We start from the raw sequence: 15422 nt of genomic DNA, 5'->3' as shown, positions 1-15422 counted from the left end.
CAAAACTTTATTAATCAATCTCTTCCAAACATATCACTATGAAAATGAAACCACAATTACCAGAAGATTGTGTCTGTAAAGCAAAATGATTCCAACTTTATGGGCGACCGTGTACTTGGTTAGATTTAGGTAGTGATGGCCAAATGAAGCTTCATGAACAATTGTATTTATTTTCCAAGCCCATAAGATAACGCTCTTTCCTTATCAAAGGGTTGAAAGTACACTGAATTGTCATGCCTTGAGCATTTTTCTTTAAACCAACTAGTAGGGACAACAAAACCACTAATAGGCGTGTATCGCCTGAGTACTTTCTGAGTACTTTTTGGTAAGCGATACGTTGGATTGGCTACGGCCACTGGCTAGTTCCCCTCGGCCTTTGTTCTCATACAGGTACTTTTATAGCAGCTAACCAACGGAGTCCGAATGTGATAAAATAAAGACGTGGCAAGCAGTGTTGCCAACTTAGCAACTTTGTTGCTATATTTAGCGACTATTCAGACCCCTCTAGCGACTCTTTTTCAAAAAAGCGACTAGCAACAAATCTAGCGACTTTTTCTGGTGTTATTGGAGACTCGTTCCTACTCTTCTTAACAAGTAGCAGGCGCTGTCCCAAAGCACTTACAAGCGGCCCAGTCCTCCCGCAGCAGTCTCTCCCAGCTGCAGTCAGCAGAGCAGGAGCTGTTAACCCCTCAGGGTCCAGTTTGCACCAGTCTGCAAATGAATCATGCATGCGCAAAATCGCGGCTTGTGAGCCGCTACCTGATCCGCTAACTGGTGAAGTTGGGCGGATCTTGGGCGGATCCTCTCTCCTGAACCACACCCATAGCGTCTCACTAAAGGTTCTAATGGTTCATGAAGCTTCATTTGAACATCGTTGGGTTTATACAAGGTGTAGGAAAAGAACATGGTTTATGTTAAAGAAGGTACGTTTATTACGCTACATCAATGTCAATATTGATGTTCATTGTCAACAACAATGTTGGGAACAAAACATTTTACAATGTATATTTATCAAAGTAAGAAGTGTGTATCAGGTACCCCATATCTACTAGATTAATTACAGTATAATCTACAGTTCCAGTGATAATTTTGTATTAACTCACAAATTTGCAGAAACTTTGCAAATTGGTCTAAGTAATCATCAGTTATGGCAATCATTTCTTATTAAAAAGTAATTCCTAAACTAAGTTAAAGACACTTTTTAAAGACATTATAATGGCATATGCAGTGACATGTTTGGAATGCTACCAGCTATAAAGTGTTAGTTAGCATCAACAGCCTGATTGCTGTAAACCACAAACACACAGATGCACCTTGCACATCCATGACTGCTGAGGAAGCTGTGCTGTATTAACAGAGTTCCCCACAGTAATTCAGCAGTCATTATGCAGAGGTCCGCTCTGATGTCCCGCAAATTGCCAATTGCTTAAGCGAGGTTATATCTACCTGAAGCAGGCAGACAGTGTTTAAAAAACATTTAAAGTAAATGACTTTGGGTGAAGAGGAGGCCGTTGCAGGGCAGAACCACACTGTCACTCCCACTGCAATCACACAACATGCTGAAAGAGTGGCCTGCTTCAAGCATTAGCTTAGCCCTGTGACATTTCCACCTGCACATTGAGTGAAAAGGAAAGTGCGGTGCTATTCAGAATATTCAAGCACTGTGTGGAATAAATGGATGACTTATTGTTGCCATTTGAGGCAGATTCTTGATGTTTCAAAGAGAGGAAAGTAAATCATGACCCCTCTATCGCTGGAAAAAAGTCGAGGGTCAATTTCCTTTTAAAACCTTGATAGAAAAGAATTCTTTGGATAGGGATAGAGCACCTCTTGAAAAGGACAATAAAAGGATATAAAGCAGCTGTGTAACAACACAACAGCAAAAAATCACTCTATTAGTGAAATAACAGTATTTACAATTTGTTTCAAATTTATCATTGACCCCTTGTTTTGTCAGGAGAGGAAACTGAAGCACACTATCAAAACGAGCAGCAGCACTCAACTCAAAATTTACAAAACAGAACATGTTCTGTGTGTGTGTGTGTGTGTGTGTGTGAGCCTCTTCCCACCAGACATCCTGTGAATATCGTCTCCACTGCCAGGACGCCTTAGTAGCCACAATGTGTCACCTCGAGAGATAAAAGTCATACTTGATTTACCTGACAAGGGCTCTTTGAGCTCTCCTTGACCGAAAACGGCGGCGGCGGAGCTGCCTCTGTAGTGAGACGCAGCATTGAAATGTTTCTACTTGCCCTCCCTTGAAAAACGTCTCCTCCCATTTTTGCCAGAGATCTCCTCTCTATTCGGGCGGTGTCTCGGTGTCTGGCAGTTGTTCAGCTCGGCTTGGTGCTCAATCTTATTAGAGGGCGGAAGGTGGTTCAGAAGGTTTACGGTGACACTGACAGACCCCAACCACTTACTCCCTCCGCCTCCCTCTACCGCTTCCTTTTTCCTTTTTTTTCTTCTCGATGCACACACGACTGCACACTTCACATATCGACTGACAACGTAAACACACTGCTAACACGCCACACATGTAAAGTCAAGTCGACATTTCCTCAAGGTGTGTGTAATATCATGCATATAGGAGAATCATTGTTGGCATGTTGCAGAAACTCCAGTGATTTGTAGCAGATCAGTCATCTGTAATGCAATTCAAATCTATTACATCTGAACCCTGTAGCTCCCGGGCCTGTGACCTTGGCTACACGCTTCTCCAGAGGCTCCTTTTCAAAGCAAGTACTGTTGACTTGTTGGTCATTTGATTTGTTGAGGGCATTTGCCTTGAATGTGAATGTGAGCTGAAACGCTGCTTTTTCAAGGTTATTATTTGTCTTTGGGCCTTTTTATTTTCCTCCCAGATTTAACCGATTTATTGAAGGAGCATAATAGCTATGTCATTTCACCCAGAGTAATACAGCACATTAGCACATGAGCACATTAACTATCGCAAAAGCTCAGGGGTATCAGTAATCAATGGATGAATGAAAAGAAAAAAGGGTAGGCCGTGGTAAATAAATAAGGCATTGTGAGGACGGCTATAAGCTGCTAATACCACCAGTGAAGGCAGCAAGGCCATGCAGCAGGGACAGTCCACACACTCACATTCCTGCCCCCATGGCTATTCTATGCATTTAGCCCCTGACGCTTTAATCCAGCACCTTCCTATCGCTCAAGATCCAGCGATGGGTTGTCCTGCTATAATTGTGTTTTATCGATTCTGGCTTTGGTCTGACGCCTAGATATCTCCTGTAAATGGAGCTGCACAGATACAGTCAGTTTACCTGTATAAATATTTCAATAAAAAAGGCTTTGGGTATTAGGTTTTCCCAGGCCGACTTTGAGTTCCTGATCCCCCACCGCCACCCCACACCTCACTCCCCATGCCGGCGCTATTGATGGTGCCAAGTCGCAGACTAATGTGGACCCACATTAATGCCTGTGCTTACCCAGGTTCAGAAAAGTTTGGCTCCAGTTGAACTGAAGAGAAAAAAAACACCAGCTTAGTGTTGATGTGTTATTGAATTTTCCTCTAAATATATTTCATACCCCTGGCTCCATGCTTGAATGACAGACACACAGGCTACTATGCTAATTCTGGCGCCATGTACAAAGGTCCTAACAGGGATAATGTGATGAAATCTGTTTCCAAACAGCTCTGAATTTAATGGCACAGTCCCAGCAGGTTTGTAAGAGAGGTGCAACGGCTGGCTGCTTTTGAACCGCGCGTCCTCTGTTCCCCGGCTGACCGTCGAGATGGACAACAAAGCGAATCATCCTCCACTCCTCCTCTCTAGACATGAATTATAAAGGCTATCTTTTCTCTGCTACCCTCTCTTTTTTTCTTTTTATAACACCTTCTATTTTCCCTCGAGTCTTTTTCTTTTTTGGTCTTGCCTCTGGGTAGGGTGGAGTGTGCGAGGCCTTCCCGTCTGTCAGCCTGTTGGCAGCGCAGGTGCTTTGTGCATAAAATGAAGCAAGGAGCCGCCTTTTGCCAGGTCCCTAGATTACTTTTGAGCCACCCACAATGCTCTTTTCCTCCTCCTCGGCCTCCGCCGTTCGCTATCTGCGTCTTCAGGGCATCTACAAAGTGCCCTCTGCCCGGTGGGAGTGACACAGAGAAATAAGAAAACAGCTTAAGAGGCAGGTGCTCAGAAGCTTTCACCTTTGTTTATTGTGTGTATGTGTGTGTGTTTGTCTGCATTGATGTCTCAGGTGATGTCTCAACAATGAAGTGAATGGACTTCAGTGATACGCAGATCATTAATAATGAATTGAAGTTTGGGCTCTCGTAGAAGTCCGGTCAACAAGCGTGAAGGCTTTGCCCCAGAAACTCTCTCAAGCACAAACATATTGGCCTAACTGGCCATCAGCTGCTGTTACCTTAGCCCAGCCTCCCCTGTCAAACATCTCCTTACTCTCTCTTCTTCACATTTACCCTGCTTTAAAGAAAGAAAAACAGCTGTGCAATGAGATGTAATCATCAATTAAGCATGCTCATTCTGGTACAAAACAAAGATTATTCCAAGAGAATGAAACTCCCACTGTTGCTCCTGGATTCAGTGTTTTGATGCAATATACATTCAATCTTTGTCTTGCTAGTGATGTGTGTTTTTTGCCTCGTGCCAATTTTGTTTGCCTTTGTCTTTCCACTCCATTGTTTTCTTCCTTATGGCTACATGATGCAAGTATTTCCACACTGATAATCATCTGTGATTTACAACCATGGCTGAGTTATCCCAGCACTGCATTTTGATGTGTGTACAATTGCTGCCAAACATCTGTCAAAAAACCTTTTCATTATTATGTTCACTTTGGTTCTGTTTTTTTTTTCTTCTTGCAGCTGAATGTGATTGTGCAGAGAGGCTCATTTGTGAAGAATGAAATCAGCCTGCGTGGACAGAGGTGCAGCCCCGCCGTGGGACATGCTGGGCCGGGGTCAGGCTGTGTAGTCAGGGGGAAAAGTGGTGCAGTAGCATAAATTAACACCTGAGCCCTGAGAGGCTGGAATGCACTGTACCCTGCTGCATCGGGGGAAGAAAGCGAGGTTAGCATCTGGATGCACAGCGCCCGGCCATCAACACACTGGGACAACACAGTCGTCTTTACGTGTGTGTACCTGTATGTGAGACGCCACATCACCTCAACTCAAAAAGAGGCATTTACATCACCCAGCAACACTTCTGTTTGTTGTTGTTGTTTTGTGCTTCTTTATTGGCTTCCTTTGTGTGTTTCCCAGAATTTTTTTTTCATTACGCCCATTTTGATGCAACCGACTTGCATGATTGTCCTCTGAGTCATTTCAATGTGGATAATGTTACTCAGGGGCTCCCTTGTATCGACGCATGCTGTTGGATAGAATTGGTGTTTGGCTAATAGACTATAGGAGTGAACATGGGGTAGGTCCTGTTGTTATTGAGTGTTTCATATTGGTAGGAGTAAAGTGCTGTAGGAAGTAATAGACTTGGTGGTTGTTATCGCTCCCTGGGGCTGCAGGAGGCAATCATCTAACTAAATGAGAGAGAGAGAGAGAGAGAGAGAGAGAGAGAGAGAGAGAGAGAGAGAGAGAGACAGGCATCCCTCTGGAAAGACTATTGATGGCTGACAAATCACTGCTTTTGATGTACTTTTCAAAGTATGCCCTAACATCTACGCTCTTTTATTTATTCACATTTATTTATTTATATTTTGCATCATGCCATAGTTTTACTACAAGTTCGGATTATGATCAGAGCTTGTAGAACCAAACTGAACCCCAGGCCGTAAGGCGTAGCGCACCCGCCTGGCCTTGTCATTAAGCAGGAATATTTAGCAAGAGCATGCTCGAGAACTAATTACCAAGCTGTCTCACTCGTGTGCCCCCACCCTACACCCCCACTCTGCCGAGGAAATGAGGGGCTTCGAGCAAAACGCGCTTGGATGGGAGACAGCGAGGCTAAAGAGGGACAAGAGTGAAGCCATCTTGACATGATAAACACAGAGACAGAGCTGAATTTATCAGACACGACAGGACTGTGTTGTAAATTGCAACAGGCCTCAGCCCATTTACATCAAGTGATTGAGGAAGGTGTCCTTCCCACACGCATACTGTCAGTGTGATGGTGTGTACGTGTGTGTGAGTGTGTGCTCACGTGTGTATGTGAACAGGCCTTATTGACCCGACACTCTTTCAGACAACATATACGTATATACACCATCATAGCCGAGAAAAGAAAAGGATTGTTGTATTTGCAGCCTGTTTCTGTATTTCATTGTCATTTCTTTATGTTGTGCTGAACACGTCTCGGCACATTAAAGGTTCAGTATCTTTCTTTTATGCTGAAATATCACTATATCCTCAGGTTTCTCTGGCTCGTCCTTGTGCTCCTTATGGAATTCTCAAGTCATTCACCGCTCGTGACTTGACATCACTGACTCATTTCCAGGTTTGGGGATTCATTCCTGCAGCACTCATTAGCAAGCTAGCTAGCTAACGAGCTACTTATCTTGTGACTGACAATGGGTTGTTCAGACGTCATGGATTCTTGCAAATGTAATTAGGAGCCGGAGGAATGTAATTTTTCAACAGATTACATGTCTGACGCACGACTGTGGGGATTTAGTTACAGTTTCTTTTCTTTTCTTTTATTTTAATGAACATGTTTTCTTCATTTGATTCCATTTTGTGTATCTGCATGTATGCATTTGAAGTTGCAGTATAAAGCAGGATGTCCTTTTTGTAGTTCAGAAAATCTATTTCTTTGCAATAGTTCATCAAACAGCCCAATAGCGGTCTAACTCTTGGGGGATAAGTGCTGCACTCACATTGAACATTCCACAAGAGTAATGTGAATTGATTAAATCCCCAACGATTCCTGAACATGTTGCTGTGTGTGTGTGTGTGTGTGTGTGTGTGTGTAATTGTACACTATCCCTATAGGTAAACACCCTGATTCATGAGACAGCAGAGTGAGAGAGTTCAAAAAGCGAGTGTCCTGAATATCACATGGCCAGATATTATTCCCCAGACCATTTATTACCCTGTCCGCCTTCCATCTCATCTATTATTCATTACACAATCATTTAACTAAGTGCAGTGATTACTTAAATGTTTAATGCTGCCATAATCAATATTGGCCTGAGCCTTTCAGGTGGACAGAGTTTTTCTAGCATTAAAGTCCCATCACCTATTGAGTCGATCAGGTTAAATTGCACATGGTTACAGTAATCGGGCACATTAAAAAGGTCCTTTTATCAATGGCAGCGGAGACATGTGCTATGATAATTGTTAATTTCTGCCTTTGCCACTCAGGTTATCAGAGTCAATGTTCACACTTTTCTATGAGAACAGTGCAACGGGATAATGGTCTATTCTGAAGTTGGCTGGCTGATATGTCCCTGCTCAACTCTATTAATGGCTGCCAAGTCAGTCAAAGAAGAAAAATTCCGTTATGAGGAAAAGAAATGTTGCACTCCCACATAATGACATAATGAACATTGTGGCCGCCTTATGAAAGAGATTTTTCATTTTAACGATGACTGTGTTGAGAAGAGGTCTATCAAAAAGATGTAAAGTGAATTATCTTGATGCATCAACCCACGTATCACACGCTCTATCATCCATTCTCTCTCCCAGAATTTTAGACAATCAAATCAGATAGCAACTGCAAGACACACAGCCAGAGTGTGACATTCACATTCACGCCGTGTTCACATAGATACGGATGCCATAAACATGCACTTGCCACCTGGATTGTGTGTCAGTGTCAAAGCCTGGCTTATAGCACCTTAATCATATCATCCATATGTAAGCAGTGGTGGTATTGTATTCCCTTTGCATCACTTACTCTCCCTGATAATCCGACCCCAATGAAGGAGCCCGCTATGAAATACGGTTTTATGTCGTCGTCGCAGGCTCGCTGGTGGCATGGATTTATCTCACAGGATTTATATTTCTCTCCCCCGTGCTCTCTGAAGGCTTTGAGACGGCTGCCGTGTGCCGGCAGTGTGTTTGCCAAACACGATCCTACGAGGCAAATGATGTTGGGACGCTTGTTCATCTGAAGGATTGTAATCTTTTGATCTCTGACCTTCTCAATGGAATGTTTTCTAAAAATGTAAATGCAGCAAAAAAATTTTGCTTAGTACATGGAAGAGCTCAAAGTGTTGGCATTAACTGGGATACTGTTGTCTGTGTTTCCATAATACCACATTTGATGGTCAGCCAGAGCTAATACTGCAATGCCTGGAATGTTAGTAAAGGTACATAAAAAAAATCTAACAGCACACAGAACTGAACCGGAAGTAACGACCATGTTTAAAATCTTACAGTACTGGACATATGTTTTGCAAAAAGCAGATGTCACCACTTCATTCTGAGCATTAAATGTTACATTCAAGCAGCGATGAACATTTTTCTTTTTTTCTTTTTGGCCACTTGAGGGCATCACAACAAGCAGGAAACACAACACTGACATATAATCACCTTTTAAAAAGTTATGGAGAATTTGTTATCCCCAAACAGTCTGAACACAAATCCTGCAGACAAAGGAAACAATAGTATCAAGTTGTCTTTCCACATGACAAAAGTTGTCTGTTCTTGTAGCTCTGGTTTGGTCTTCACAAACTCCTTTGAAGAATATCTAGCTCCTTAGCTGCTAGATGCTCACCAGCTATTACCTGTGCAGTCTATTGTTGGGCAGGCAGCGTATTGTTAGCTGTTTTGTTCAAAATGTGGCTACTTGTTTTTTCAAAGAACGTTGATTAGAGCTGTGAGACTGTAACGGTTAAATTGTAGGAATAAAATATTGTGTGTAAGGCTGTGATCACGCCAAGATGCAGCCATTTCAAAAAAGACTTTAGGCCAAACAGTCCAAAAGCTAGCTAGCTATAAAAATAGCAAATCAAATTGCAGCGTGGCATCAGCCCCACTTGGTATCAAAGTTGCGTCCCCTTCTCAAAGGCTTCCAACATGCATATTGTTGTTTTCTGACCCTCAAGACACTTGGCATTGTGACGCTCACAATGTCTTGTGGCTATCCACATAAAGCGGCCTCTCAAGTCAAGCTCTTTAAAAAAAACTATTTTAAAACTATTATATCCAGCCATTGACCTCAAATGGTACAATAAAATACTCCCCCAAAATAGTAACTAGTTACATTACTAAGATACTCTCTATTGAAAGTAACAAATAAAGTACTTTCAAAGTTACCTATGCTTTTTAAATGTGTCATTCTTATCTGCCACGATGTAAAGTGCACGTCGCTAACTACAGTTAACACTGTTGAAGTTGCATTCTAGTGGATGACTGTCAGCTTAGTTTTTCTTAAGCACTCATCTTTCTCCTTCTTGTAGCGACTTTATCGATAACCTCATCTGTTTATGTTATTCAATTCTGTTAGTCACTTAGCTTAAGTTTTTTCTCTCCTGCTCTGTGTCAAATATTTAGCTACTCCTTTGCCTCCTTTACTGATATAGTTAAATGTAATAAGTGTAAGGCAGTAGTTGTATTGGAGGCGAGGCTTACTGAATTGAAGTGCGAGACCACATAGCCGGTGTGCAGGAAGCATAGCCACAAACCGAAACAGCCACCAGCTGTGAGTGAGGAGAACCATTCCATATGTCCCACGCATGAGTGCGAGGCTACAAACCTAATGAACAAAATTAACAAAAACGGCCTTAACATAGTAACGACTAACTAATTACTTTGTAAGAAAAAGTCACAAGTTATGTTATCCCCAACACTGATGATAAATAACTAACCTGGAAACAAGTTGAATTTGCTGAGTTCATGTTTTTTTCTTTTTGCTGTGGCAGATGCATGTGGTCACTCTCCCACTGAGACAGATTTGCACCTGGTTCCAATCCAACTGGACAACTGGAGAAAATCAGATCATATGTCAATCATATTAAAGAAACTTTGTTGATTTTCATTCAAACACGACATCCAGCGAGCTTTTATCAGCAAATGAATGGAGAGCTCTTACTACTGAAGTTGCAGCAATTGGTAACGTTTATTTTTAATTGCAAAGTTATTGAAAAATGTGTTCAGAAGGTGAAGGTGACCTCAATCTACTTCACATTACTGCAGCTGTAACCCATGCCACACAATCCTCCCTGCTGCCTCTCCACTTGTACACAGTGTCAAAATATGCAGCTTTGTCTTTCAAAATGGTATGAAAAGTGTAGAGGAGCCTAAACAAAGTGGCATCATACTTGAAACACTTCAAACAAAAAACGCAAATGTTCTGACAGGCTTTTTTGTAACCTAAAAACTGAAGAGGAGGGAGAGGCGCCGTTTCATTAGAGGTTGTTTAATGGCCTTAAAGAGCTTTACAGAAAGCAACTGGCACCTGTTGGGCTTGATCGTTTTAACATTCAGTGTTTTCTAAAGAAAAAACGACAAAGTACCTTCAATTAGAAAACAGGACAACTTTCAATAGGTAGAAGTACACTGCTTTCACTTTGATTAAAGTAGAGTGTTTGCATTTTTAGCACAAGGTCTACAAATTAAAGAGAGTCATGTCCAGGGTCACTACCCTTAAAGAGACGCTTGCAAAATGGGTCTTTGTCTGTTATGTCAAATGGCTTGACCACAATTAACATGTCTGAAAGCAACTTCACATGCATGAATTTTAATGATTCAATCAGGCAACAAATCTTACACTGAGCTCACTTGAATGCAATTACAAGCCAGTGTGGGTTGAAGAGAAGCAAACAGTCAGACTGTGATGTTAAGAAAGAAACAGAGATAGAAATAATGGCTCTGTGATGTAGACCCGAGCACCATTAGAAAACAGCATTAATTCCCAATAGCATCTGCAGGCCCAGCTGTATGTTCAGACCTCTGAGAACTTCACCCCTTTATCAATATGACTACAAAATGTGAGTGTGTGTGTGTGTGTGTGTGTGTGTGTGTGTGTGTGTGAGCGTGTCTAGAGGAGTTTTCAGCGAGCCGGTAATGAATGTCTCTCTGGTGGATCAGCATGTAAACACTGGAGAAGAGTGAACTCTGGCAACAGCCATTCCCATTTGGCTCAATTAGGCCCGAAACTGAGACAATCAATGGTGCTGGCCTTTCTGCCGGCCCGCCTGTTGGCGACGGCGCCGCACTCAGTAAAACAAAATGGGAATAATCAAAGTCCATAATTAGTTGGCCTGAGAGGGTGCAGGAGTACGTTTTCACTCAGCTATAACCAGGCGACAGCGCGGTGACTATGGCGCTGCAGACAGTACATGGAGATGAATGCACACAGCCTCGAGGAAAAAGGACAAAACAAAACGCAGTGTGAGCTCTGTGCTATATAGTTATCCCACTGCTGCAATGAGAGAAGCCCTGCATTACACACAAGCAATGGCCCAAAACTCTGCTTGGCGGCAAATGAAACACCAAGGGACATGTTGGAATATGATGAAAAAGTAACAGTGGTGATTTTTTTTTTTTGATCAGGAGGATCACTCAGTTGGGCATAGGGACATATATACCACCCTGGGAAGGAAAAGAGAGACGGAGAGCAAGAAAAGAGAGTAAAGATACAGATGACATGTAAAAGGGAAAAATATATATATAGCAAGAGTGTCCTTTAAAGTGGCAGTGGTGGTTGTGGTCTGGGGATTTGACAGCTAACAGGGGACAGAGTGTGGAGGGAATGTTGGGAAAATGGCCCAGATTCTCAGGGAGCATATCTGAGAGCTCTGGACAAGGATGTGAGCCTGTTGGATGGTGACCTGCAGAAAGCTGCAGAGCTTGAGAGACATTATAGCAGCCTTGTATACTGCTCTGCATGTTGTACCAGCACTAAAGACTAGCTCATGTTATTATATATCATATTAGTAAATCATTTTGATTGAATGAAAGAGGCGAATGACCAAATAGCTAGTCCATTGTGTCTGTCTGCCCCTGTCTAATGCTTTGTTGTAAAGTGCCACTTAAAAAAAAATGTTTTAATAGAAATAGTAATATAAATAGTTGTCAGCATTGGTAGAAGAAATTGATGGTCAACATGTTTTGCTTTAAGAGAAAATCTTATGATAAAGGCACTCCGCTTTCTAGAATATGTTTGAAGCACACAGTAATGAGCCCTTAGCATCAAAGATGGACACTAGAATAAAAAAATAAAGGACACTAGAAAAGTGCACTCAGCATGAGTGCAGATCTCCAACAGGCGTTGAGAATCTGCTGCTTGGTATCGCTCTGATTGACCTGAAAAAGCATAGGTTCAGACTTTTTACAGACCAGCATCATGTTGTTGTAATTTTGGCAAACTTTTGATCCTTTTATTGCAATTAAGTCACAGAAACATATGTTTTATTTTATAGTAGTGCTATACCGGCAGTCATCCAGACTTCCTCATGTCATCAATTCATATATATATATATATATATATATATATATATATGAATGAAAAAAAAAAGAATATATATATATATTACTGATTGATGCATTTATTGATATTCAGTGTATAGTTGAATGGATGGCAAACCTGTTTTAAACAAAGCAAGACACAGTCAAACAAATTAATTTCAACATTTAAATAACATAATGTTTAATGGTCTAACTCTTGGGGGATAAGTGCTGGTCTACAGTAACAGAAAATAATAAGCACCTATGTTGATCTCATGAATGTTAACAGCCTATTTTTTAATGATATTTTGACCTAAATATGGTCTGAGCAAATAGTTTCCAAAGTTGTTCCAATCTGAGTTTTTGCACTGCCATAATCAGATTTTTTTTTAAATTGTCCTCATTCAGGTTCGTGTTGAACTTGGCCACTTCCTGTAAATCACTGTCAGTAAAATGCTTGCTGGGCACATTGAGGCAGACTATGGCACTAGGTAAAACAATGACTATTGGACTGTGTTGCTGCAGAGGGAATGATGAGAGGGGGAAGGTGATGCTGGCACCAGCCGGGGTCACACTGCCCCTGGTATTCTCACAGAAGGTGGCCGGCCTAATGATGAGGAAGATTGCTTCTGTGTAAATGGCTGCCAAGTTGAAGTTGGATAGGGGTGAGGTGTGTGTGTGTGTGTGTGTGTGTGTGTGTGTGTACGTCAGGGGGTTGTTAGATGCCTTGGTATCTGGCCCCAGATCAGAGAGATAGATTGGCAGACAATATCCGTTCAATCCATGCACTCCCACACATTCACACAACGGGCATGCAATTATGTGCACATGTACACACACATAAGTAGATTTTATATATACTTCTTATAAATATGACTCCGATGTACTGCAAACTCAACACATGAATGCATTTAGATTTCCTTTCTCGGTTCTTAATTGGATTTAATTGTGTGTTTATTTTTATTAGGAAAGTGAAAGAAGTTGTCAAATCTCACACCGCCCTATTATATATCACTTAGACCTATTTGGCTATTTTTTTCTTGCATATCACTATGGCAGTGTGGGCAACAGAGAGGTCAGGAAAAGGTTCAGCAAACCTGAAATCTTCCAGATTTATGAATTTCTCAACACTACCTCGGGGGTAGTTGCTAGCAGTACAGTCACACAGAATGTGTAATTGAGCTCAAAGTTTGAGATAATGTTTTCTTTAGACATAAATTATGTGAAAATGTGCTTCTCTACTGCAAGGTTAAGGTGATAAATGGAAACCCCTTTGACTCGACCAATAAGCTACGCTAAAATTGCTAAAAACTTGCCAGTGAATATTTCACATCGAAATTTTTTGTACCAGCACGAATGCAGATTTGTGACTGTTGCAACACTTCAATAAAAGGTTTAGATATATTGGCAGAGAACCAACTACCATAACCCGATCAACCCAGAGTACCGTCTGGTAAGTTGTTGTGTAGCCGTAGCTACTGAGTTTCCTTACAGCGAAATGCTGTCAGCAAATTACAGCTAGCTCTGGTGAACATATAAGCAAACTATATATAAAGGGGTTTTATTTAAGACGTTTCCCCCCCAAAAAAGTTTACATTGTTGTCATTATTTTGAGTGTTATTTTTTAATTATTGTGTAAGATCATTGTTGGACAATATTTTATTGCCATTCTAAGTGCATTTTGGGGGCGTTTGGGGTAAACATTCCATCGCTTGATAAGTTGGCTTTTGTGTAATTTTCTTGTAATCAAAGTGAAAGAGAAAGCAGAATCACAAAGAAAAAGACCTAGACAAAAACCAGTCATTTTGCATTACCTTTATTACAGATCATTTAGGCAGATTGGGAGTCATGATTTCAGTTGTCTGAATATTTGAAATAACCAGATAAAAGAAATAGAAAGCTTTAGCATTGATTCCACAAATCAGAGTTGCTTTAGATTAAGTACAGAAAAAAGAAACTAAAGAAGTGGGAATTTGTTATTTATCATCAACATTGTTATGAGCAGCTGTAGAGCAGGTTGATCCTCTTGATGTCCCAGTAAGACATGCCCTTCCTCTGGCCGATCTGGATGTTGGGGTCGGGGATGGGGGTGATGGAGTCCCTCCCGTTGATGGAGAAGGCTGTTCTTCCATAGTGCATGATGGAGGAGTAGTCGTAGGGAGTGTTCAGGTTGTTGGTGTTCTGCCTGTAGAAGTTGTAGGCCATATTTGAGTTGATGTTCCCCCAGTTGATCCTGACGTAGTAGTCGCGGTCGCTCCTGGTCTGTTCGTGCTGGAAGCCCAGAGCGTGGTTGATCTCGTGCTGGATGATGCCGTGGTAGAGGCAGCCCTGCCCGAGAGAGAGCACCTGTCTGCCTCCCGTTCTGCCTAGAGAGGAGAAACATCCCGCTTTTTTCTCGATGCTGATGTAGTCGTACTGATTTGTACGGGGGACAAAGCGGAGGCAGGTGATGCTGTGGTAGGAATTCATGGCGTATTGGATCTTCTGTACCTCCCATCCGGTGAACTGACTGGTCACGGTGTAGGGGATTATCACCAAGCCGTTGGAGGCTTTCCTCCACAGGCACTGCTGGTTCCAGCACGTCATGGCGTTTCTGGTTGTGGGAGCCAGCAGGTCTCCTTCCAGCAGGATCTCATCAGTGGCATTGTTGGACATCAGAATCCTGGTGCTGATGTCAACGGTGTCTGGGACTTCTTCTTCTTCTTCACCTCCTTCCTCCTGGAGAGGAAGTGCCTGAGAGAGGCCGAGCAGGAGCAGCAGCAGCAGGCTGGCAGAGGGAGTCATCTTCAGGGTGGGTCTGGAGGCTGTGGAGCTTCTGTGGAGAGCTGCTGTGGAGAGACTCCTTGAAGCTTGATGTTTGACTCAGTTCAGTCCAGGGTCTTTATACTCTCCTCTACAGGTGTGTCTGCAGGAGGATTATGGGTTGGGGTCTACACTGCAAGGCCTGAACAAACCTCTGAAGGGAGGACTCCACAGACAAACCTCCTTAATAAACATGGTTTGTTATCTCTGGTCATTAAATGGATTAACACAGCTTTCTGTACTAGATTGGATTTGTTCAGTTGAACACTTCATTTGGCATTCAACCAATAAGACCTCA

General features: G+C 42.1%; 1 protein-coding gene across 1 annotated transcript; it reads right to left on the bottom strand.

Annotated features, from left to right (window-relative positions):
• Nucleotides 1-14317: 14317 nt before the first annotated feature.
• LOC131987446 (high choriolytic enzyme 1-like) lies at nt 14318-15106 on the bottom strand. The gene has a single exon (XM_059352502.1). It carries the CDS (start codon nt 15104-15106, stop codon nt 14318-14320), a length of 789 nt encoding a protein of 262 aa, XP_059208485.1.
• Nucleotides 15107-15422: the final 316 nt, after the last annotated feature.

The sequence above is a fragment of the Centropristis striata genome, chromosome 2 (genome assembly GCF_030273125.1).
Source record: "Centropristis striata isolate RG_2023a ecotype Rhode Island chromosome 2, C.striata_1.0, whole genome shotgun sequence".
NCBI classification, from domain to species: domain Eukaryota; kingdom Metazoa; phylum Chordata; class Actinopteri; order Perciformes; family Serranidae; genus Centropristis; species Centropristis striata.
The sequence above is the reverse complement of the archived record's forward strand: the minus strand, read 5'-3'. Positions and strand labels throughout refer to the sequence as shown.